The 25579-nt window shown below is 40.5% G+C and overlaps 2 protein-coding genes across 4 annotated transcripts; both read right to left on the bottom strand.

Annotated features, from left to right (window-relative positions):
• Nucleotides 1-505: 505 nt before the first annotated feature.
• eif4ba (eukaryotic translation initiation factor 4Ba) lies at nt 506-13458 on the bottom strand. Of its 3 annotated transcripts, XM_053315108.1 has the most exons (15): nt 13407-13458; nt 10899-11036; nt 9550-9755; nt 8496-8612; nt 8283-8337; nt 8005-8148; nt 7501-7632; nt 7164-7322; nt 6304-6625; nt 6092-6180; nt 5496-5757; nt 5330-5367; nt 1831-1960; nt 1243-1315; nt 506-938 (listed from the first exon to the last, which is right to left on the bottom strand). In XM_053315108.1, the coding sequence occupies exons 1-15, from the start codon at nt 13417-13419 to the stop codon at nt 861-863; spliced, it is 1956 nt and encodes a 651-aa protein (XP_053171083.1). In that variant the 5' UTR covers nt 13420-13458; the 3' UTR covers nt 506-860. The 3 variants fall into 3 exon arrangements, with proteins under 3 accessions (XP_053171083.1, XP_053171084.1, XP_053171085.1); XM_053315109.1 differs by lacking the exon at nt 1831-1960; XM_053315110.1 differs by lacking the exons at nt 1243-1315; nt 1831-1960.
• Nucleotides 13459-15193: 1735 nt separating this feature from the next.
• LOC128354981 (keratin, type I cytoskeletal 18-like) lies at nt 15194-18939 on the bottom strand. Its single transcript, XM_053315111.1, has 7 exons — nt 18402-18939; nt 17025-17107; nt 16613-16769; nt 16338-16502; nt 16125-16250; nt 15694-15914; nt 15194-15487 (listed from the first exon to the last, which is right to left on the bottom strand). The coding sequence occupies exons 1-7, from the start codon at nt 18864-18866 to the stop codon at nt 15448-15450; spliced, it is 1257 nt and encodes a 418-aa protein (XP_053171086.1). The 5' UTR covers nt 18867-18939; the 3' UTR covers nt 15194-15447.
• Between the last annotated feature and the right edge of the window lie 6640 nt (nt 18940-25579).

The following is a 25579-nucleotide window of genomic DNA, read 5'->3' as shown; positions in this document are numbered from 1 at the left end:
AGAAGATGTGGAAATAGAGACACATCCATACAATGATTAGAGATAACAGTAATGGCACTTGATTCATTCCCAAGAGTGAGAATCGTGGGGTGGCTGTTTTTCTTTCTGATATATAAGTCACTCTTGCAAGTCTCCTGAATGAATTACACAATAGCTGGGTATAATACTGTGTGAATCAGTTCAGCTCAGAACAAATTCAATGATCCAATGATTCAATGATTTGTTTAAATGTTGCATACATGATTGAAAAATGTTTTTAAATCAGTACCCAGTTTCAGCATTCATAACTGTTAGTACTGGAAGACAATATTCTTGACCAATCTTTTTTGTTCAGGATTGCTACTATAAAATGACTAATAAAATGGCTTCTAATGAATAGGCATGGTGTATTTTAACTATTAATTACGCAAGTTAATAAGTCAAAGATTGATAAAATTTTGTAAGTACATCTTCTGTTGTCAAATCCAATCTTACCACACCTGTGATCCACAAATATACAAATTCATTTTTTTCCTCACTTTTTCCATTTATTTATTACAATTAATTCAATGTTATCATCACTTTTCCATGTGTCAGCTACTCCTTTTTTCCATTTAAAACAAGTCCAGTATGTGACTATTATTCTTTAGAACCTGAAAAGTCCTGAAGTTGGGGCAGAGAAAGGAGGATGGGTGGGAGGTTTGAAAGTAAAGGATAGGTTTGAAGAAGGAAAGGAGGGAGGGAGTGATGTCCTCCCGGGAGCCTCTTCCATGTGAGGAGATTTTTCATAAGCTATGTATGTGAGATTATTTTTTTTTTCCAGGCGTTCGTCATTTTTCTCCTCTTTTTGCTCTCTTGGGTCTCTTCTTGTTATTTTCTTTCTATTCGACATCCTCAGCATCGTCTCCTTGGTCTCCATCCATTAGCAAAGCGGCGTATTTACTGGCTGAGCTGAACTTCTGGAAGAAAACAAAACGGAGCAAAACAGCAAAAACAATCAACACAGTTGCTTTGGATGCTATGTGAATACAGCATATGCAAGAAAAAGATGTCAAACTTTTTCAAGGATCTTTACATAAATCAAGCTAACGTGCAACAACATCCAGGGAAATGATTTTAGGGTTGATGGGCTGTTCATCCACTGGAAATAAACTACAAGGGGAGCTCTGGTCAAAACAACTCAAGGCTTCAAGGAAACTCTTCACTGAAGAATAAAACCTTGCACTTATTCAGTCAGACTTTGATGCCCAGTAAAGGACTTACAGGGGTTGGGGTTTCTTCGTATTTCTTTGGCTCTGGTGGTGGTCTGGAGTCTCGGTCTCTTCTGTTATCCTTTCTACAATCAGAACGAACCCTGAGGTTAAAATTTATTGGCAGGGCTCACCAGCGGAAAGATTACCCTTGCTGTGAATACTCAAACACGCACAGATCTAAAAGACAAAACACTACAAGATCACAAATGATGCTCACTTTGATCATTTGAACAATTTACATACGAGCTGCTTGGCATCCAGTTCACAAAATGCTCACCAAGTGCTCAGTCCTCATTTCAGAAAAGAGGAGGAAAACCTCAACAATTACAATTCAGTGATGTCCTAAATCTCACTTCTAATTTATGCTGTACTGGTGATGCATTAAGTGCTGAAATTGTACTACATTATGAGGACTGTAACCATTTGTAGTAGCAAAAGTGTTAAATGTGCACATCCAAAATCCTGGTGTCCACAACACTAGAACGATGAATGCATCATCAGTTGTGTAGCTGAGCATAGGCCACTCTTTACAGATGCCCTGATTAATTCCTCCATGTCTAATGTAGAACTTTGGAGTTGCTAGCTTTGGATGGCTGACCTGTCTGCCTCCTTTCTTCGGTCTCTGTTGGGACCATCTCCTCGGCCCCGCCCTGCTCCAGGCCCTGCAGGCCCCCCTCTTGCCCGTGGGGGACCCCGGTCCCGACGCACACCGTCAGCCTTGTTCTCATCTTAAAGGAGAAGCCAGACAGTTGAGTGAAGGGAGGGTGATACAATAGACTACACTCACAACACACTGCAGCATCAAAAGCCACTGGGTTGGATCCAAATAGTGTCAGTCACCAATGTGGGGCCAAATAAGATGTGCACAATTGCTTGAATGCAAGCCGAGCTGATTTCTTTAAATTTGATATTAGCTGCAAAGTTGTGATGAAGATTTCAAAGAAATTAAGCAAAAAAGCCCTATTCAGCACTGCAGATATTCAAAGTCCTCACACCTAGCTTAACTCCTTGGGTATGAACTTGAGATTTCAATTTCATATCATTCTACACGCATTGTGACAGTTTGAGAATTCGTTGCCATAATTCTCTCCACAATGAGCACCAATTACGTCTGAGAGCACAGAGTTTTGCTACATCAGTAAAGCTTTACTCTATATTTCTCATGAGGATGGTTGTTCAACCACACAAGCTTAACTTGAGACATGTTTTTGTGCTCCCCTTGTAATGAATATACACTCATCAGCCACAGCGTTAAAACCACCTGCCTAATATTATACAGGGTCTCCAAAACAGCTCTGGCCCAACGAGGCATGGACTCCACAAGACCTCTGAAGGTTTCTTCTGGCACCAAGATGTTAGCAGCAGATCCTTTAAAGACCTGTAAGCTGCAAGGTCAGGCCTCCACAGATCTGACTCATTTTTCTAGCATATGTCACATATGATGATCTGGGAAATTTTGAGGACAAGGCAACACCTTGAACTCTTTATCATGTTCCTCAATGCATTCCCGGACATTTTTTTCAGTGTGCATTATCCTGCTGAAAGAGGCCGTCAGCAAATAAAAGATGTGGTGTACTTGTTCGGCAACAATAGTACACATCAAAGTAACATGAAGTTCAGATGAAAGCCAGGACCCAAAGTTTCCCAGTAGAACATCACACTGCCTCCTCTGGCTTGCCTTCATTCCATAGTGCATCCTAGTGCCATGTCTTCCCCAGATAAATGCAAGAAAACAATTCATCTGACCAGATCACTTCTTCTATTGCTCCATGGTCCAGTCCTGATGATCACATGCCCATTGTAAGCACTTTTGGCGTTACACAGGGGTCAGCATCACCACTCGGCTATGCGGCTATGCAGCTTCACATTGTGTTCTGACACCTGTTTATCATAGCCAGCTTTAACTTTTTCAGCTATTTGTGCTACAGTAGCTCTTCTGAGGGATTGAACCAGATGGGCTAGCCTTCACTCCCCATGTGGATTAGTGAGCCTTGTGCACCGGTTGTCCTTCCTGTCATTTTAAGTTGGTGCTGACCACTGCATACTGGGAACATCCCACAAGACCTGCAGTTTGACAGGTTCTGACCCAGTTGCCTAGCCATCAAAAATTGTCCCCTGTCTAAGTTGCTCAGATCCTCACGCCTCCCTGTTTTTCCTGCTTCCGTCGACTTCAAGAACTGGCAGTTCACTCACTGCCTGATAGACCCCACCCTTTGACAGGTGCTGTCGTAATGAGATAGTCAATGTTATTCCCTTCACCTGTCAGTGGTTTTAAAGTTGTGGCTGATCGGTGTATTCTCAGCATGAATATGAGCTCATGGCCTGTTCCAGTCAGACATTTTCTCTTTATGATAGACTGAAATATTATATAGTGTGACACCCCCTTCATAGAAGTGAGTCAGGCATGGTGGCTTACTCCACTGAATGAACTTGAGCCCAGACCCCTGTTTTCCTAAGCCATTTTGGGGTCTGTATGACCAAATTTTCAAGATGAGATCATTTCCCGTTTGCTGATTTTGACACGTTTAATCAATCAAAACAAACTCCATATTTGCCACCCATGCATGAGAATGTGAGAGTCCTTTACGACTCAGATTTATCTGCAATTTGCGATCTAGTTACTTGCGAGATATGATGCTACCACCATTTGTAACCTGTTTGTAGGCAGTGCTTGCAAGTCATTTCTAAAGAGGTGCATTGTGTAGAAATTAGTGGCATCTAGACGAACGGACTTAGCAGAAATAGAATACAATATTCAAGTATGTTTTAATTAGTATTATCACCTGATTATACACTAAATGCCACTAAACCTACACTTTGGTCCTTTAAAAAGCATTTCATCATTAATAGTTTCAAAAATAAATCTTTACAAAAGCTAGTAACTTTCTGCAACAGCCACGCTTAAGTAAAGCTGTGAAGCAAGCAAGTCCACACTTAGTCCTTCAATAAGGAAAAGGTACAAGGACACTGTAGATTGCAGACCACAGTCCCAAATCCAATTGTACAAGTGCTGTCAGATGTTTGAAAAGTATTACTCTTTCAGAAACAGCCTACATAACATTTAGTCGGGATAAGATTGAAGTCCTAGAGATGACAATGCTGTAAAATAAGATCTAGTCAGTCCATCCAGGAGTTTGTTTTTTGTGACTGTTGTGATCATAAATGCTTGATTTTGTGGCACATTTTCTGCAAACTGCAATGTTATTTTTGAAGTTATGGGAAGTTGCAAGTGAATAAAAAAAAAAAATGCAATTATTCATAGTCATATATAATCAAAAGATTGTTATTTTCATATAATAAAGGGGGTTTACGTTCCTTAGTGTATAATTTCACCTGAACGCGCTATACAAAACAGGGGACATAATTTATTGCAATTGTCTTTCATTCTCATTGCCAGGAATAGGCATTACATTTACGATGATAGGTTGATGTCAAAACCTTCCTGGTAGCACATCTAATGCAGAGAAATTGCAAACCTTTTTCCAAAATTATAGACACTTGCAAATATTACAGTGGTTAAATTTGCATTAATTACTGTGGTTGCAAAATCACGATGGACTGCCATGAAATTAGGTAGAGACATTCATGGTCTCGAGGGATGAACCCAAAATTACTTTGTTTAGTGACAAACTTTGGTTTTGTTTCTGGTCAAAGATCTCTGTGTAGAGTTCATATAGATCTCATCACTATAACTAAAAGATTGAATTCCCATTATTATCATACCAACATACTTCCTGTTAGCATTCAAACATTGAATACAGCTTTTAGCTCAAAGCACAGATGAGCAAATACAATTGAAGCTGATGAAGTGCAGCATAGGCGAGCAAAAGCTGAGCCAGTCTGACAATACCTGATAAAAGTCTGTAATGTTGTGACAGCTGACTTTTGAGATTGCTGATGCATCAGCAAATTGCCTTTTTCCCCCATAAATATCTTCCTTCTTGTTTTCTTTTTTTTTGGTAAGTCATTTTTTGATTAGAAAGGCCAAATAAATGTTCATGTGTCACACTGACTCTTAAGTTGTATTCTTATTAGTCAACACAGAGGTTTAGTAATGGTAAAATCACCAGTGTTGAGCCCTTATCAGTAAGCCTTACCCTTTCCAGATCCTCTTTCATCTGCAGAACTTGAGGAGCTAAAGAGAAAGTAAGCACAATCAGGAAAATGTACAAAACACTGAAATGAAAGTAACTTTTTACGATTGCACTCTCGACAGCACATTTCTGAAAGGCTTCCTAACATATGTGCTGGTCGTATTCTTACCTGAGCTTGGGAGGAGTTGAACCACTTGGGGAGACAGGGGAGACTGGGGGTCGCCTATCACCCTCGCTGGATCCTGTGCTGGCCGCACTTCTCTTGGCCCAGGCATTCTCCTTGGGAGGGGGTGCAGGCATAACCTTCAGCGGCTCCTTGGAGGAGCTGGTAGAGGAAGGCCGTGGGGAGGCCCCAGGGGATGAGGGTTCATCTTCTCTCCCACTGAAAACCTCATTCTCCCCAGAGCGCTCGCTGTCTCGACACCGTGAAGCTGGCAGATGAAAGGAGATGAGATGTTTAAAAAAGGAGATTTCCGGTACAATTTGTTTTTTTCCCCAAATACTCCGATATGAAACTTTGATTTCTGTTTCAACAAACAGACTACAGACAGGAGCTTCAGTGGTTTATGGGCTGCAATATTAGGGTGTAAGAGATAGAAAAAAAGCCCCATCATGAAAACTATACATTGGTTCAAAGTTTTATAATGAAGGAAACAACTGGATGCACAGTCACCTACAAGTGATATCCTGCCCCTTCAGGTTTGCGAGGAGAAACGAGATTCCTGAAGTCAAACTATAACAAAATGAAACGCAGGGGTATCTCACCTCTTCCAGAAGTGCTTCCTGGCTGTGAAGACTCACTTGCTGTGCGAGATCGCTCAGTATGAGTTTCCTCATTGCGCCAGCTTGGGTCCCTGAAAACAAAAAGAAAAGCTTAGCAAAACACAAATATATTGAAGTGCAAGTAACCTGTGCTCCTCCTATAACACTGAATATTCATATAGAAACTGTACTTTTATTCAAAATGAGCCTCTGACCTGTCTCGCATCTTTCTGTCTGGTCCTCGACCCTTGTCTTCCTCCAGCTGCCTCTGCAGCCTCTCCTCCTCCTTCTTCAGCCTCTCCTCTACCTCCCTCTCCTTGGCTGCTGTGTCAACTGGCTTGGCAGCACCAAAGATGGATGAGGCCCTGCTGCCAGAGGTCGGAGCTGCAGCTGTGGAACTACCACCACCACTACCGCCACTACCGCCACCACCACCGCTGCCGCCGCCACTGCCGCCGCCGCCGCCGCCACCACTACTTTCATCCTCCTTGGGCACACTACGGGGCTTCAGGTTCAACTTGGGTCTCTGCTGGGGAGCTAGAGTGAACAAAACGAAAGGCTGTTAATACAGAGTGCTCCTGCTATGAGCATTATTAACAATCCCTGAATTCACTACAGAGCAGCTTGATTACAAACTCTGACAAGAGTGTGAAAATACAATGCAATTCATAAATGCACACATTTTCATTTCTAATATATTGTGTGAATTTATGATAAATAATTATTGATCTCTAGATTTGATCCTGAATATTGTTTTTGGAGCTGAGCACCTCATACTTTAAAGTAGTTGTATCACAGAGAAGCTTCTCAATATTAGACAGACAGTGATGTTTTTTTTAGGTTGAGGTTATACATTTCATTTTCAGGTTGTAGCTTGAGTGCACAAGGCACCTTTGTTTTTTGGATAAATGCAAGTATTGTGTCTGACTTGATATGAGCATTAAAAGGACTTGAATGCCAACAAATGTAACTACAAAAAACCACACCAACAGTGAAGCAACCTTATATGAGATTATGCAACAATCATAGACAAAAACAAATCAAACATTATTTATATACCAAACTTTTCGCTCACCTCTGTCGTCGCGCCGCTCATACCGGTCACCACCATCACGGTCGCCATAACGATCCCTGTCCCCATAACGGTCACTGCTACCCCGACTGTCATCGTAATCACGGCGGAAGCCACTGCCAAAGGCACGGCGACCTCCCCCACCACCACGAGAGTCAAAACCTAGACAGATAGCAGGGTTAGGGTAGAACAGCGTGTGAAGAGTGTGATGCTGGAAGATGTTATTACATATGTAGTATGTTTTAAAATAATACAACAACTGCTGATACAGCTGGGTGGATTTGAATCCCATGCACCTTTGACATCCAACACAGGACCCGAACAAAGCAGAGATACTCACCTCCTCTATCGTAGTCTCTGCGGTCTCTGTCATCATAGCGATCCCGGTAGCGATCTCTTCCACTGTCATAACGATCATTGTCCCGCCGTGGCCCATCTCTATAACGATCTGACTCATAACGGTCTCGAGATCCTGTAAGCATCATAAGAACAATAATGTTTTTGACACGAGCCGATTCTCTGCTAATGACTGGGTTCCAGCTGAAGGAAAAAATTCACCCTTTTTTGCAGAAAAGACAACACTTGAACATTTACTAAATTGCTAACATTATCATAATCATGAAGTAATGTCTGGAGAACCTCCCTTGTGAAAAGACAGAAAGTTCAATCACTTTCAACTCAGTCTATGTTAACAAACTAATACTCTTATAGGACTCCTGTAAAATTGGGATTGACACCAGAGATAAAGAATCGGTCCCCAAAACAGCTACTAGGAATGGTCCTTGGATTATGTGTAAAATGTATACTAGGTTATAAAACATACACAAAGACTGTTCTGACTTACTCTCTCCGAAAGCATCATCTCTTTTGGGAGGTCCATCGTCAGCATCTGCACTGGGTCGAGCCCTCCAGTCACTGTCTGTCTTGTCAGGACCCATGTCCGACATTCGTCCACCCCTGTCACGGCCTCCCATAAGTCCGTCTCTCTCTAGCGTGTGAAGAAGAGATGTTATGTTTTATTGCATAACGCACAGACTTAAATTTGAAGACTGAAGGACATACTGCTGTTTGAGACACAGAGAGGAAACTACGGGACAGAAAAAGTCACAATTTGCATTGTACCTTTATCATTAGACTGGTCTGCAATATCCACACGGATTCTGCGGTTGCCCAGGTTCTGTTGGCATGAACAGATTTTTATGACATCTTCTTTTTAGTGATGAACCTAATGCATAACATCAACCCAGGTATTTTACTGTAAAATAAAACTGTGTGTACAGTTCCAGGTATAAAAAATAAAAATGCAAAAATATAAACCAAACTATATGCTCTCACCTCCTCATTGAGACTCAAGGCCCTCAGGAGGGAGTCAACATCATCAAATTCAGCATAACCAAAGCCCTTCAGCCTCTCTGGGTTACTGGGCTCTCGAGGCAGACGCACTGCACTGATCTGAAGACAAAGACAGAGACAGAATAACAGATGAAACTGAGAATGCACTGATCTGTGCTCACATAAACACAAGTTTCTGCCTTCAAGTCAAACAGTGTGCAGTACACCGGACAAAATGAGGAAAAATACATGGCACTATGAAAATGAAAACATGGCCAAAAAAAAAACATGACCCGGTGAAACATAAATAGCAAGAATTTCTGTGCAATTATTCTGCTCAGAACTGGCACAGTTGCAGGTAACTTTAGTACAAATTAGGAAAGTTATCTGATCAACATTAGTTGCTTTGCACAGTTATAACCATTTTAAGCAATGGGTCCTACTCAGCTATGACTGAATGACCCACAGGTAGGCATTAGAGGACTATATGGAAGATTTAATTTACAGAAAACATGGTGTTGAATATAGATGAGACGGACAAACTCCGTGTTTACAACTCCTATTAAAAAAACTGAGACTTCATCAAAACTGATCCTCACTCAGAGACTAGGCATTAGTGGAGTGGAGCACTGATCAACAGTAACAAATGAGACCAACACACACTAATTGTATGTACTACGTAAATAATTAATTAATTAATAATTGCAGTTAACTTTTTTAAATGAAACCATTAAATGACCATTTATCTGAATTGCCAGTTATGTTTCATATTATATTTCAGTGGAATAAGGACACCAGTGAACGGTTTGCAACACAGTATACTGGAACAACAGACTGAAAATTGTGCCCCCTTTTCTTTTCATACAATTGAGAACTGAACTTGAGAATTGAACATCAAAGAACAGGAATTGAATGAGATTCCCAAAAATTCCCCCTGCCACCTAACTTCAACTGAAAACTCTTGTGCTACTTTGCATATCAAAGAGTTGCAGAAATTGTAACCAAGTGCAATTACATTATATAACCCATACTGTATTTGTGCGTTTGCTAAACCTACTGCCAAACCACGGAAGAAGTCTTTGATCGATTCCTCAGTGACATCATAGGGCAGGTTGCCCAGGAACGCCGTGTAAGGTGGGCTACGGGGCAGTCGGGACCGGTCGATATTGGGTTCACGGGCTGAGCGTGGTGCTGTGGGCAGGATGGAGCGGTCAATGGGCGGTGCTCGGTACGTATCCTCCTCCGTGTGCCACGAAGTCGAGACTGGAGAGATGAGTAGAGGGAAAATTTAATGCAATTGCTAATCTCAAATTCACTGTCAGTTACTAACCAGATCATTTTCTCTTTGATATACGTCCTGTTATTCCTGGAGTTCTTGTATTTCTAAAACCAACAAACAGACAACAGAAAGTTGATCCAAGACTTCACAATGAATCATGTTGGAAAAATAACCCTAATGTAAACCCTAATCCTTGTGGGGAAAAAAAGCATCATTGTGACAAAATAGCTGAACCAAAAATCAGTATCGGTTTTGGTTCAATACCCCAAAACAGGATTTGAAATTGGAACAAAACAGAAGGAATAATTCAATATAAACTACTGACAAAAATAATCTGAAATGTTGTGAGTTGTGGCAACATGTTGTATACTGTAAAGAGAACTAGCTACATCATGCGATAACATGTGATGGTCAGATCGACGTGTTACTCGCCTTTAAAAAAAAAAAAGGGGGGGGATAAGACTAAGTTGTGTAAGCCAGGAATAAAAATGGGCAGGAGGGCAAAGAACATTGCTGGCAGCAAAGGCAAAATCTAAACAGCCTCAATCCATACCATGAAATGTAACAGAAGCCAGTTGGTGAATTACTTTCATAATACTAGGAAAACAAAGCAGCAATGAGTTTACAGTCGACATATGGCTTCAATGTGTGTCCAATGTCATTACTGGCTGACAGAAAACTGCAGACAATTGCATAAAGGCTGAACAGTTTAAAAGTAAAAAAGCAGCTGTATTACAAAATGCTGTCATTTAGAAGTATATAATCGCCTTATGAATTGAACAATTTATCATAGTTATATACAACTATCTTGGGCAACATGTATTTAAATGACTCAGAGAATTAGTTGGTATCATCTGTCATTCTGTGATATCTTAAAAAGCAGTGCTATGCCGTCTCCTCTATATGATGCCTGACCTTTTCTTACTGCTGCTCTGTCACAACACATTTACACATCCAAATATGCAGTTGCTCATTTTACGCTTAAGTGTTGATGGTGCAACCAATCAATTGCATTCTTAAACGCATTTTCAATGTCCTCCGAGCCTGAGCATCAGAGATGATATTGATTATACTATCACTGGATGAAAAATAATGCAAGACAGATGCAAAATAAAGACTGCACTCACCATCTCCATCCAGGTCGTCAGTCTCATCAGCCCAGCTAGTGGACTTGGCTGGGTAGCTTGGGGCTGGGGTGCCTCCACTGTCCTCTGCCAAGAAGTCAGTCAGGGTGAGGGTCTTCCCCTTCTTATTCTTCTTCTTAGCTAGAGGGAAGATGACCAGAGAGGAGATAATCAGACTTACAAGAAACATATAGATGTTTGTTAAAAACTTAAAAAGCTTAAGCCTTCATTGTCAACTGACTAGTTCCTCAATGACAAAGACAGTGTGGTCATATACATTTATGGAGCTATAAAATTTAGCTTGATTTGAAATTGTAATTGTTTTTTGGAATATTAGAACATGAGCTGCAATGATTAGTCCATTACTCCATTAGTTGAATTTATCAGGGACTATTTGGATAATTGAATAATTTTTAAGCAAAATGCTGAACATAAGCTGGTTTCAGCTTCTTCAATGTTAGAAATGTAAAGATTTTCTTTGTCAAACATGATTGTAAACTTATTATCTTTTGATTTTGGGCTACTGGTCAAACAAAACAACACATGTGAAGAAGACCCCCGTCCACTCTGGGAAATTATAACTGGCCTTTTTCAGTATTTTTCACAGTAAAAAAATACAAAATACAGTGAATGACGTTAAATGTACTGAAAGACTCATTCTTGAAACTGCAGCTGATCAGTCTGGTTTTCAGTAGACTTGTGTGTACGGCTCCACTCTTGTGGACAGCTGCATCTTTGCATAGACAACCACCATTTGTAATGTTGAGTAACGAGACAGATAAGCTGACTGCAATGTGGTAGTGATAACAAATACAAAGACTGACTTTTCTATTAGAAAGTAAACACATAGGGAGTGGTCATGCTTTCCAACTGTCACTGTGCAGTGACTTGTGTACTTGTATGTATTTACACAATTCCCTCACTTTATGTGTCTCAAACTTTCTTTCGCCTCTATTTGGTCAGCTCAAGGATTCTAGCACAATAATTGTGATGTGTTAAAAAACACCAAGTTGCGTGTCCGCTGCATGTTTGGAGGAACGTAATGTGGAGTCAGAACCAGAGTCATGTATCCACTGCAGAACATTCCTCATACGGTCACTGAATGAAAACGGCTGCAGCCCACCATTGGGGCTTCACACAGCTCATCTCATAGAGCAGGTCTGATTTGTTTTGGTCTGGAGGCAGAAAAAGAGGGAGTGACAAAGCTGGCTGTGAGCTTCATTGTGAAAATCCCAGCTGTCATGACATTCTTTACTCACAGTAACAAAACCTGCACGCATGCAGAGAGCAAAACAGTAACAAAACCTGCACGCATGCAGAGAGCAAAACAGTAACAAAACCTGCACACTTTCAGAGAGAAACAGTTACCAAACCTGCATACATGCAGGAGCAGCAGTTACCAAACCTGCATACATGCAGGAGCAGCAGTTGCCAAACCTGCACATGCTCAAAGAAAGAGTTATAAAAGCTGCGCACATGCAGCCATACCGACAAGACTGCCACTAATGCAAAGTCATTGTTTACAATTACTGGGGCCTACCTAACTGACCTCGGCCACATGAACCCTCCAATGCTAGCTAACAATATATTGGCTGTTTGGTAACGTTTACATTCGTTCGCACTGATGTGACATTAGCAAGCTAAGAGCTACCTGTGCTGACTTCTTCCAAAGCTACAATGGCGTAAACATCTGTAAGGGCCAACTCTAAACTGTGAGACTAAAGGTACGGTTTATTTGCCTGCCAATTATCCTGCCTAGGTCGTTTTTGTCTTTATGCGTATGCGGACTTAGTCATCGACGGACTGCTGACGGGGTAAGTATCCCTGCTTAGCTGGCTAGGTTTTAGGGCCTAGTGCACGTCGCAGCGCCAGGATCCAAGTGCGCCATAAACGGAGCAAGACTTGGCCGGGAGGGACGGGACACTTTTAAGTTGTGAAGCTGCCGGGGAAGTGTTGTGTATGATGCGACCAAAGAGCCCCAGCTGCCCCGTTTAATCAAACACCGACACCAGGCAGTCAGGCTGCACACGTGGAGAGCCTCCTCGGGTAGCCCAGACTACTCGGCCCGACCCCTCCTCCACGAAACGCGCTTGCGCCCGGTGCTCTGAGCGCCACGGCTAGCTCCGCTACGGACATGCAAAGTGCCAGCTCCGCACGCAGCTACAGACATTTCACAACACGTCATACACTCGCCAGCACTTATAACACTATATTAAATCAAAATCTAGACACCCTGAACAAGGCGATAGCCATTTTGTCATGAAAAGACCGCGCAGTTATCTGTAAGTAAAAATGTAAAGTCGCTGCTTCGTTCATTTGCTTCTCTCCAGCAGTTGCGTCTTTACATTGCCAAAACAAGCGACAAACCGATTTCTACGCACAGGACAACGACGAGGATCAATAAGGCAACATATTAACAATCTCCAGATACCTTGTGCTTAATTATATCCAGGTATAACCCTCTGAAATTCCCCCCAACCGACCCTGATCGATCACCCACATAAACCTCACCTGACGCCGCCATGTTGGAGAGCGAGTTCGTAGTAGTTCCCGGATGAAGGCGTCAGAGGTTTATTGTCGGGAACGCGCATTAGCGTGCACGACCTGCCTCCTCCCTTGTTTGCTTACTGACCCACATCTTCCGCTCCATCAGCCTCTTCTTCTTCGTTGTTTTTTTTTTAAAAGATGGTTTTGCATCCAAAAATGTTGCATTACCGCCTTCTATACTGCATTGAGAAATGCGATTAAATTATCATGTTTAATCTAATCTAAGAAGAAGAAAATGAAAATAAATAAATTATGTTCTCCCCCACCCCTCATCCCATTCTCTAATATAACCTATTCATTTAGAATATGAGAGGGTCTGAGAGCCTCTCTCAACAGCCCTTGCACTTCTTTCCCAGTAATTTTCACAATATCTCAAATTCTCGCTGCATCAATCAACAACTATCTCTATTCTCTCAGATCTCCTTTCTGCCTTAGCAGCACAGTTACTCTCCATGGCCAGAAATGCAAAGAACATAACCTGGTCCTGACAAAAACAATATGCTTGCTATAACTGATTTGTTCCTTTATTTCTTGAATCTTTCCATTCCTAGCTTCTTCCTCATGGTTTAGCCTTCTCTTGGACCTGATCCTCATGATTTTCATCTCTTTCCCTCCCTTTGGACATCTGTTTGCCATGCCTCGACAGATCAGACATGGCAAACATATCAGGCAGGATTGCTGATTCAAAATGCAACATAAATAACATCTTGTTTCATACATTTTACTGTCATACATCGTGATTAGTCTATAACTGTCAATAACTCTGTTACATCTTTAAATATAGTTGTATCTACTACATGTGGTATTCCATCAACAATGCCCTTTACTGGGACTATTTTATGAAGTGGGAAACATGACACTTGGTAACCATTTAACTCAGATTTTTCCAGTACCTGCTACAGTTGCTTCTGTGACACACATCCAACAATGAGTAATCCATTTATTAAGTTGATATTGCCAAGTTTGTCCTTAATCCAATTCACCACCTCCTTCCCAGTCTGTTTTATTCCAACCAAATGGATTTCTCTTTTATTCTCACTATCATCACTGTAACTTGAAGATTCTTCTTTCCTTCTTTTTACACCCTGCTGTCTTTCCACTGCTTCTTTCAAACTCATCCACCTCCATATTCCTCTATCCATTTTCGTCACTTTTTCTTCTTCTTCTTCCTTCTTCTGCTCTACCAATGACTAATGTTTCATTTTCTTTTAAATGCATCATATTTTGTAAGATCATTGTGTGTTTTCATATAAAATCTACATATAATGTCATGCAAAAATAATAACTTAAGCCATCATAATGTAGTGGAGTAAAAAAAACAAAAAAACAGCAAATTTTCTCCTGAAATCTGATGGAATAGATGTAGTGAGTAGGATAAAATGAAAATACAAATAACTCCAAATGGTTCAGTCCAGTTTTGTACGTGAGCTGTAAATGTAATAAACATTTGCATTTTCCCAGCAAGTTTATGTTCTTCTTTCAACTTTATAAACTCAACACACAATAATACTTACTTTTCATAATTGGGCAAACTATAAAATCATGTAATTTGTCAACCAGCCCTTTATTTGTCAACATAAATTATTGAATGCTCAACATCTGTAATTCCTTTATAAATTTTCCTCACTTTTTTGTAAATCAGCGAAGGCTATAATGAGAACAACATATCACAATACACAACATATATTATATGTATATTATATTCTGTTATAATAACAAATGCAGAAGAGCCGTGACTGTGGGTCAACAAATGGTTTTATTCACTTTTATTTTGCTGCCAGGACAGGGAATGGTTCGTGTCAAAATATCCCTGCCAGTTTCACTGAGGTTTGGTTGAATGCCTTCATTCTGAATTGCTTAAATCATTTATGTGGTGCGACTAAAGTGGTCATGGTTAAAATAAATGCCTTTAGTGGACTGGATCAGCGAGACTTCTGTCCATTACGGACTGTTGTGGGTTGCTCTGCTTCCATTGTTGTGATGGTCCCAGATCCATTGTTCCAAATTAGCCCAGGGCCTCTAGCTCATCCACTGCATCCTGGAACCTGAACAAAACACAAATGAAACATTTTAACTCTCATGTTGAACTGGTCATGTGACTGTTGCCAATTGGAACTACTGCCTCAATTGTGATTGTGGTTATACTTGACCATGCAAACCACGATAACAATTAACTTCAGTATTCACTTCCACCAACACCATCAACTTGCCTTCATCTTTTTTTTCTCCTCCATCTCTTTATAACTCTTACTTGAAGTCTCCACCATCCAACAGTGTCTTGTAGGTGCTGATCTCTGCCTCCAGTTTCATCTTTAGATTGAGCAACGCCTCATACTCCTGGGTCTGTTGCTGGATGTTTGCACGCAAGTGTGTGAGCTCCTCCTCCAGGCGGATAATAACGGTGTTGTACTTCTCCATTTCCATATTGTTACGCTGCTCTGTGTTGTGTAGTGTGTCTTCTAAAGAGGCTTTCTGATAATGGATTGAGGAATGAGAGGGGGTTTTAAGCAAGCAAGTCAAATTTTGGAGAACATGAGAAAGTTTCAACCTTTATGTAAAAAGTTTATTTTTCATTTTGGGTGTTATAAAATTATTAAGATATTTTTGAAAATGATTCAAATTTTTGAAGCAAGATAATGTAAAATGGATTATACATTCAAATTTGAATGTAATGATACTTACTAAGCTCTGTTGAGATGCAAGTTCAATTTCCAGGGTCTGTATCTGTCTGCCTAAGTCACCCTTCTCCATCTGGGCCCCCTGGAGAGCTTCTGTGTTCTGTGATACCTGCGCCTGTACATCTGCCGTCTGACAAAGAGATGAGGAAACATTTGTCAACCAAAAAAGATCATGAGTGTATTTATTCTTGATGATCCCTTTCTATCACTGCATTACCTGATTTTCATGCCACCGTTTGAGATCTTCTGCATTCTTCACAGCAATCTTCTCATAGTTGACCCTCACGTCATCCATGATCTGAGCCAGGTCATGACCTTTGGGAGCGTCAACATCCACTTGCACGCCTGAGTGGGAAATCTGATTCCTCAGCTCCATCACCTCCTACAGGACAGACAGAAAGAGAGAGATTAACTTAAAACATTCACAGACTTAATTTGGAAGTCACTGATACTGAAGTGTAATGATTAATCTTGACATTAGTGTAAACTCACATTCTCATGGTTCTTCTTTAGGAACAGCAGCTCTTCCTTCACAGCTTCAATCTCACTCTCGATGTTCATTCTGCTCATGTTGGTGTCATCGATGACTTTCTTCAGCCCGGCAATGTCGGCCTCCACAGACTGGCGGATTGTCATCTCATTCTCAAACCTGTATGAATGCACAGACCCAAACTCTATTACAGACGCAACAAAGACTTCAAATTCCCACTGTGCTGTGCATAAAGTCATGAAATTACATAGCTGAGGTTCCAAGGAAAATGTTGAAAAAAATTACTATTTGGAATTCTAGATATCAGATGACATGCACTGTACAATCTCTGTACACTAATGCACAACTATGTTTGTACTGCATTGTGGAAAGTGAGCTTATTATCATATAAACTGAATATATAGAACAACATACTTCACTTTGAAGTCATCAGCAGCCAGACGGGCATTGTCAATCTGGAGCACAAACCGAGCATTTTCCGCTATCTTGTCAAAGATCTGGACAGAAAAGACAGAAAAGACAGAAAACGTGAATATGACTTTAATTAGTTGACATTCTTTGGCCAGTGGGTGTCTGAAGATTAAATTTGTTTAATCTAATTTTACTGGTTACATGCATAAACTTGTGGTCTGCTCTGTTGCTGTGAGACAGTGATGTTTAACAGATGTACAGAAATAAACATCTAATCTGAGTCACTATTTCTTTCCCTTATGTAACAATAGCAACCCCAGAGTCACATTACTTTTTGAATCCAGTATTCAGTTAAAAAGGGGGAACCAGAAACTGAAGAACAGGAAGAATGGATGGTCTGGTGCCAGAACAGAATCTGGTTTGTTTTAGCATTGTTGGAAAAAAAAGGGTTTCCTGTCCGTTTTTTTCTCTCTCTCCAATTTTCATGCAGCTGTACTTTTTTCTGCCTGTCTGTCGCTCTCTTTGTATATATGACCATAAGTGTTTATATGGGCAGAGATTGCACATTCTTTTTGCCTGAGTGTGTTGGTGATTTTTTTTTATTGCATCCGTGGCATCCTGTATCAGAAGAAAGTCCCTTTATGTGTTGAGGGAAAACAAATGTGCCACCCTTAATGTGTCATTATGTGGCATTGAAAACTGGAACTAGAAGAATGTGACATTTGACTCCGCTGACTGGGGCTGATTGTTATACAACCAGTGAATTCACTCACATCTGTGCGCACACACACTCACACTGGCATTGTGTACCACATCTGTTTCACATTGAGGCCCTCCTACACCACATAATGCTTGTAGAATCACTGTTCTAGCAATACCACTTGAAAATGCTTTTGCCTGTCCGTTGAAGGTTGTTTGTTGGCGGTTGGAAAGCTTCTGAGTCTCTCATGATAGTAACTTCATGTTGGTGATTCACCAGAGGAAGTTCGTGGAGTTTTACGGGGGGAGGGGGTCATAGCTCAGCAACCACACCCTTCATTCTCTTGCAAGAAATTTGATAACCAACTGTTTGAAATTTGATTACCGAAGTACTGCCCATTTCAGCAGAAACATTCTCAAGGTTAATTTTCAACATGAGGCTCAAGGAATACATGGAGATAATTAATACATTCATTCAACTGTCTGTGATGCACTCATTGATTCATATCAGAGGCCTCAGCAAGCATCTAACAAAAGCATTCAAACATTTAAATCTCTCACCTACAGCTGCATCAAAGGCCTGTTGACTTCTATCATCAAACACAGCTTCCCACTTTAAGAGTTTACTATCAACATCCACCTGTTCATTTGAATGACTATTCATTTTTTTGTCATGCTTACCTGTCTGCGTAGGTCATCTATGATGGGCTCATACTTGCTGTAGTCTCTCATGTCGGGCCCCCCCTTCTCTAGGGCATCCCTGATCTTCATCTCCAGCTCCTTGTTGGTCTGCTCCAGGCTCCTCACAGTCTGAATGTAGTTGGACAAACGGTCATTCAGGTTCTGCATGGCTCCTTTCTCGTTGCCCGTGATCCCACCACCGGCACTGCCACTTGCTGCCATAGATGCACCACCTCCAAAACCTGCTCCCATACCACCACCCATTCCACTGCTCAGCTTGAAGGCAGTTGAGGAGGAGGTCATTGGGGCACCAGAGCGCAGAGAAGATGTGGAGACAGAGGAGATGCGGGCACCATGTCCACCAGCACCGCCATAAATGCTGGCAGCACGGTACTGGGGTGTGGAGCGGGTCAAGGAGATGTGGGCAGAAGGTATCTGCTGAAAGTTGGATCGTCTGTAGCTCATTTTGTTAAAGTTCAGGCACGACAGAGAACAAAGTGAAAAATGAGATGTGGGAGCTCACTACTGGCCGGCTTAGAAAGAGACGCTGGCAGAGGGAAGTGGGGAACTTATACTCCTCCTGCTTCTCTCCCTCAATCACAGCTGGTCTTTTAGACCCTGCCCACTTCAGCATCGCCCCATTTTTCCTTTCCTGCTCCCCTCCCTGCTTTCTCATGCTCTCATTCATCCACATGTTCCCTTTTTTCTTAAACCTACAGCATATTTTCCGTGTCCAAGGAGATGTATAGAGTATATTGTGTAAACACATAAAAACACTGACCAGTGCATATTTATTTTACCAAGCAACAGAGGTCACAACAAATGAAAGAAGGCAAGTAAGAAGTTTAGCAGAGAAGTTGTCCAATATATTAAAAAACATGCTTCAACAGACAAAGCTGAAATAGAAATACAACAAAAAAGTTAAAGGGTAGAACATTTTGGCAAAAGATTTACCTTATGCAACAAAATTCTTTTGGTTTGCCCATAAAAGGCTTAATGTCTACCATTTGCTGCAGTCTCTAAGTTTGTGGTCAGCCAGGCCCCAAAATAAACTGATTTTGCAAACCTTCATATCTAGACTAAACTGAAAACGGGAGTGGGCGCAGCACTGATTATTTTTGTTTTAGCCAAAACATAAAGAAAAGTGGAGTTTTTTTACTAGTTCATGCTATGAAGTGCTAAATGAATTAGGTAATATCTTCAGCATGACATTGAATTTTATCGCAGAAGCTGCGATAAGAAAGCTGTAACCATAGAACACTAAAGTGAATTACTGATAAACCGTAAATGGCAATCACACTTTCAACACAGTCAACAGGGTAACAGTATTAACAATGAAACCTGCCATGTTTAAAAGGTAACCCAAGGACATCAGAGCTGCGGATATACCCAGGAGACCCTACGAGAGATGAGATGCATAAAGAACAAACGTTAGCTGATATCATGCTCAGAGTACAATCAACAGTGAGAGAATAGCTGCCCTCATTAACTGATCATATTATAGCTGATTATCTGTGCACATCAGGTCTGTTTTGAACAATTACCTTAAAAGGCTTATCCGTGTTACCTGTCATGAGAACCGCCATTGATATTCTTGTATGAAAAGTAATCTTTTCTCCCCAGTGATCATATATGAACCACAGAAAACATACAACAACTCATGAAACTGTGGTTAACATTCTATCAGGAAAAATATTACTTTTACTTGTCTCAGAATGGTGTTTTTTTGCATATAAGTGGTGCTTTCTGCTCCTAAAAACAAGAAAGTAACGGCATCATGAGCACAACAAGCTAATATATATATTCTGGCATGACTTTGGAAAGGTTCATACTGGTTTAATTGAGGCTGAAGTTGTGATCAGAGAGGAATTTTACACAGAGCTCCAGAAAAGTAGCTAACAAAGTCATATAAACCACTTGGGGGACATTGGCAGAGGCTCTAATTCTCTCCTGAGCTCTCATACAGCCTTTTCTTCTCTGATATTACGTCAACTTTCACTGATTCTCACACAGCCTTTCTCCAAACCCCAACTGTGCTTTTATAATCTACATTCTTCCAGGAATACTCAATAGTATTGCAAAAGAGTAGCAAATAGCAAAGAGAGAGCAAACCAAACACTAATGAGGCTGGCTTTTGACGAGGACAGGGAGACATAAAGAGGAACGGTGAATTAAATCAGTGTGACTCATACCTCATGACAGTGTTGCTACTGTCTTGTTTGTTTGCAAGTGTGTTGACAACATCCATGCCTCACCTACCGAGACCAAAAAACAAGAAACTGACTAATAGAAACAGGTCTTTACACTGACCAGACATATTTATGGTAGATAGCTTTGGATTCCTGTTCAGATCATGTTTGCTTATTAAAATATTTTTTGTTTTTGTTTGGTTTACTTTTTTCACCCATATTTATTTTTCTACTTTTCAATTTCACAGCTCTTTCCCAGACAAGACAGGAAAATGAGTGGGAAAACTGTGAGTAGCTGGGGTCTCTTAGTTATATAATACACAGCAGGAATCTGGAAACAACTACAGGAGATTATGTGCTTCACAAATCTTGGACAACCACTCTCAGCCTGGTGTGGCCTTGAATGAACTTCCCTTTCCCTCCCTCTTTCTCTGTGAGTTCCTTTCACCCAGCCTCACGAATGAGCACTCTCACACACTTATATACAGGTTAAAAGTATCTATTTGCATAGATGCATATGCATATTTATGCATGTGATTGCTTGCACCCCGACAGATACAAATAGGAATGCATGAATGCATGTGAGTGTGATACAGTCTTACACACTTTCTTACATCTTCCCTACCTCTCTTGATCACACTCTCATCCATTTGCCCAAGATGTTCAAAGGGCAACAAAAGAGCTCATTTTATACATTTTTTTTCATGTTGAGCTATATTCAACTTCTATGGCCAAGACTATCAACACAGTGCAGGGGTCACACATCAAAGGCTGTGAAATGTGTCGACTAAGAGACATTTTCTCTGTGGGATGCCATGTCCATTTCTGAAGCAAAGACATTTCACAGAAGGACATAAAAGGAGAGGTGAGTAAGCAAAGAGTCACCTATCCTCCCATTTTTCATGTGGAAATATATGACTAGTTTCATTTCAGGAAATGAAACTGTCTCTTAAATGGGAACTCCACCCTACTTATCTTTTTGCTGTTTCGGAGAGTATTACTACCTGGTGTGTAAAAAATTAGGGAGCTGTGCGGAGTTTGACAAATTCACAAAGTCTTCAAGTTTAAAACCAAACCCCCCTCCCCCCCCCAAAACAAACAAACCAGTCAGAAAAAAGTTAGTTTACCAGATGTCCAGACTGCTCATTGTCTCTGCTTTTTGCTATGACACACGCAACTCTGATGAATCCATGAAATAAAAATATCTCTTCTTCTGTCTTCTAAATATCTATAATATCAGATTTGCATTACTTGGCAAAAGTTTTAGGCACTAAAAGTAGTGAGGAGACTTTCAAAAATAATGCCATGAATAGCTTTTATCAATGAATGTCCTACATAGTTCAGTAAGAAGAAGACACCCAAATCAAATCCATTTATGTTGCGCACATGCCTTGCCATTAAAACAGCACCAGTTCTCCCTGTACACAGTTTTTGGCAGGTCTCTTGTAGCTGTATCTTGGAGATCTTTCCACTGCTTTTCTGTGGATGGCTTGTCAGTTGAGTTGTCCCAAAGTCACACTTATAGGAATACCCCAGGAAAAACTTTCCAGCCTCAGCAGATCAATGTGAAAACAGCTATCTGGTGTCAAACTCTGCAAAAACATCATTCTGTACAGTGAAGCTCAAATGTCCAACTGAAGAAACAGTAGAAAACACATTTTTGATGAGAGGGGCACTTAAACAAATACACAACATCCTTTAATATGGATCAAGTTTCATGTTTAATGAGAAACAGTAATGATACCATATGGCCACTCCTCCTGTGCAGCTTCCTGGACTGAAAACATCCTCTTCCACCACTAGGGGGCATAACTCTCAAAGCAAACAAGCCTTCTGCTGTGTGAGGGGAGTGTGAGGCTGTCCACACACAGTTTAGTATCTTTGTTGTAGTGAGTACATGTGTATTTCTATTATTTAACCTTCATGTCTTTGCTGGAGCCTCTCTGTCTGAACAGGCAACACAGGGCAAAGCAGGAAGAAGGAGTTTTATAACAGATTTTTACTGATAACTCTGAAGGCTTGGCAGGACTCTCCTGAAAACTACAAAGTCCAGCCTCTAGCACAAAACTTAAATAAACATTATTGCTTTAAAATGTATTGTTACAAATGAGCTTTTATAGCATTTGTCTTTTCAATGTTTTCTGCATTTCTGCACTCTAACCTGAGTAAACTGTTTTATTGTTTAAATTGCTAATAAAGTACTAATTGAGTTATGTTATGTTGAGTTATGGTGCATTGAGTTCATTATAATTATATATATTATAATGTGAACATGCATGCTGGAGGAAAGTCATCACAGATTCTATAGTGTTCAATCTGCTTTAGGTTACTGTGCACCATAATGTATCCCATCTGTTCCTCCTGAAGATCTCAGTCCATCTATACGTGGTTGTGAAATAGTTTGCCATGGATAGTTTGTTTCTTATCTTTGCTAATTGTCTTTTCATATCCCTCACTCGCTCATCTGGTCTCCACCCCTTCTCTCCGACATGTAGCATGTACGTGTCTCTCTCAGCACATTCCTGACTTGGTCTGTCATATAGCAGCTTCACACAAACCAAAACACCACTGTCCTCTTAAGAGACTTAAGGTCAGGGGGTGAGCATCTTAAATTGCCATCTTACTTTCCTCACACAGAAAGAATGAGGAATTCTCTTATCTGGAGAAATGAGAATAAGTTTGTTCACGTTTAAGCCATCAAACATGACAAATGCAGCTCTGGTAATCAGTTACAGTATTTGTCTGAGAGGCAGAGCTTATGAAACAACAACAAAAAAAGGTTAATTTGGACATATATGGTTGCCTCCAAGTTTAGCACAGCAGCTCCATTGTGAAGAGTCACGTCACTGTTTGAGAATAGCCAAGCAAAACATGCACTTTTTGAGTGGTCCAAAGCCTGGAAGTCCCTTTCAGGTTGTTAAGATGTACTTTCCACAACAATGCCCCCTCTACCTTTTCACAATTAGTTTCCACACGGCAGAATATCTAGGGATTTGTTTTTTTTCATTAGCTGGTAAATCGTAGTGATTATTTTGTTAAACATATAAAATCTTGAAAACAAAGGAGTAAGGGTGTGGTACGAACGCTGGTTGAGTGAGCTGGGGGTTTGTTCTGGTACAAATTAGGCAACAGTTCATCGAATCACTCAGAAAAGATTGTGTCATAAATCTGCAGAAAGACCAATGAATCATGATTTCCACAGTTTGAGATGATGGTTGAGGTTCATGCTTTACATAAAACTGTCACAAAACGATAAACCATGTCCACAGTCTACAGATATAGACAAGAAAAAAACCTGAATAAAAGAGTGGGGAAACATAAAACACAGATGCTTCTGTGCACCATTGCTCATTGGTAAGTATGAAAATGATTGTGAATAAAATACAGAGGCCTGTATAGTCACTAGAGCTCTAACCCAGTTGAACACCTGGAAGATTTTAGACAAACATTTAACACAATGCTTTCCACCAACATCTCCATAAGACCAAATGATGTAACATAAACTATCATCTTCAAATCTATTTAGTTATTTCTGTGATTATCTCGCTATATGTTCTTTCATTATGACTGGCTATGTTTTGTTTTTTCCTTTTATCTGCTTTCTATTTGTACTCCAGCCTCTCTTGCAGAAGATATCTTGATCTCAATGAGATGACTTGATTAAATGAAGGGTGTATATATAAATGAAGGAATATTTTGTGGAGGAATGGTGTTCATTACTCCAGTAGAGCTCCACAGACCTGGCAAGGAGCACTGAGACTGAGTATATAAGTTGAAGTATAAGTATAAGTATAAGTATAAGTATAAGTATATTCATGTTGGTTATTCCATTAATTTGTCACCCATCTGCATGTATGTATGTCTGTATGTATGTATGTATGTATGTATGTATGTCTATGTCTATCTAGGATAGACAAGCTTTTTAAGACTAAGGTGGGGTTGAGAATGAACAAAAAAGACAAACTCTGTTTGCTCTTCACCCGGCTGATATGGAAGGAATGTTCGTCAATTGTCCGGTGTGTGTGTGTGTGTGTGTGTGTGTGTGTGTGTGTGTGTGTGGTTCATTGATCAAAGCATATACTCGTAACATTTTGCACATTGTGCTTTATAATAATTGTATGTACTCGCATGCATATTTGTTCAGTTTTATATGGTGCCCCCTTAAGTTGGCTTAACTTTTTATTTGAGCTTTTTCAATAACTTTTGTTAATAAACAATTGACATAAAGGTTTTTTGCAACATACCTACTCATACACTAATAATGATGCAAAGATAGTGGAACATATTCAATGGATAAATGTGGATGTCTCACAATTATGAGATATATGGTCACTGCCCACAAACACGTAATGCACATCACACTGAGCAACTACAATTTACTTCGCAATATGTCACATCTATGAGAAGTGTTGTAAAGGAGGAGGTCATAAAATGATGCGCCTGTTCATTATAGCCAAGGTTTGATTTTATATTCTGGTGCTGTGTGTGTACATGTTCATGTTCACACACAGAGGATGCAACAAAGATGTCCACTGTTTAAAGTGCAGGATTTTTTATTTATTCAAAATAGGCCAGGAGTATTGTCACTGATGGAAAGCAATGTAATGTTTCAATTATGGAAAATGCTCTTTCATAAATGTCTCAAGGTGGACAAACTAAAAGGGCTTTTTCAGTGTGTCTGCAGTAGTTTTATAGAAACTGGCACACTGACTATTATGTAATTCTTGTGCTCTCTCCAGCACACTTTTTGTGCTGTAAATGTGTAATAAGATGTGATTTTCTTCCCTCATGTCTCACCCTCTCTCCCTCCATCCTACACTCCCCTGCTGAGGACACCAGCCAATCACACCTAAGCAGGGTCCCTCCCCTGCTCTCATAAATAGCACCAGGGACCAGGGAGGGTCTATCAGCCTGATTCTCCTTCCCTCTGCAGAGTTTCTCAGCCTCCTCCTACAACCACCTTAGTGCTACAGACTCCCCTCTGTAACC

The sequence above is a fragment of the Scomber japonicus genome, chromosome 3, assembly GCF_027409825.1.
Source record: "Scomber japonicus isolate fScoJap1 chromosome 3, fScoJap1.pri, whole genome shotgun sequence".
In the NCBI taxonomy this organism is placed as follows: domain Eukaryota; kingdom Metazoa; phylum Chordata; class Actinopteri; order Scombriformes; family Scombridae; genus Scomber; species Scomber japonicus.
This window is presented reverse-complemented; position numbering and strand designations above follow the sequence as displayed.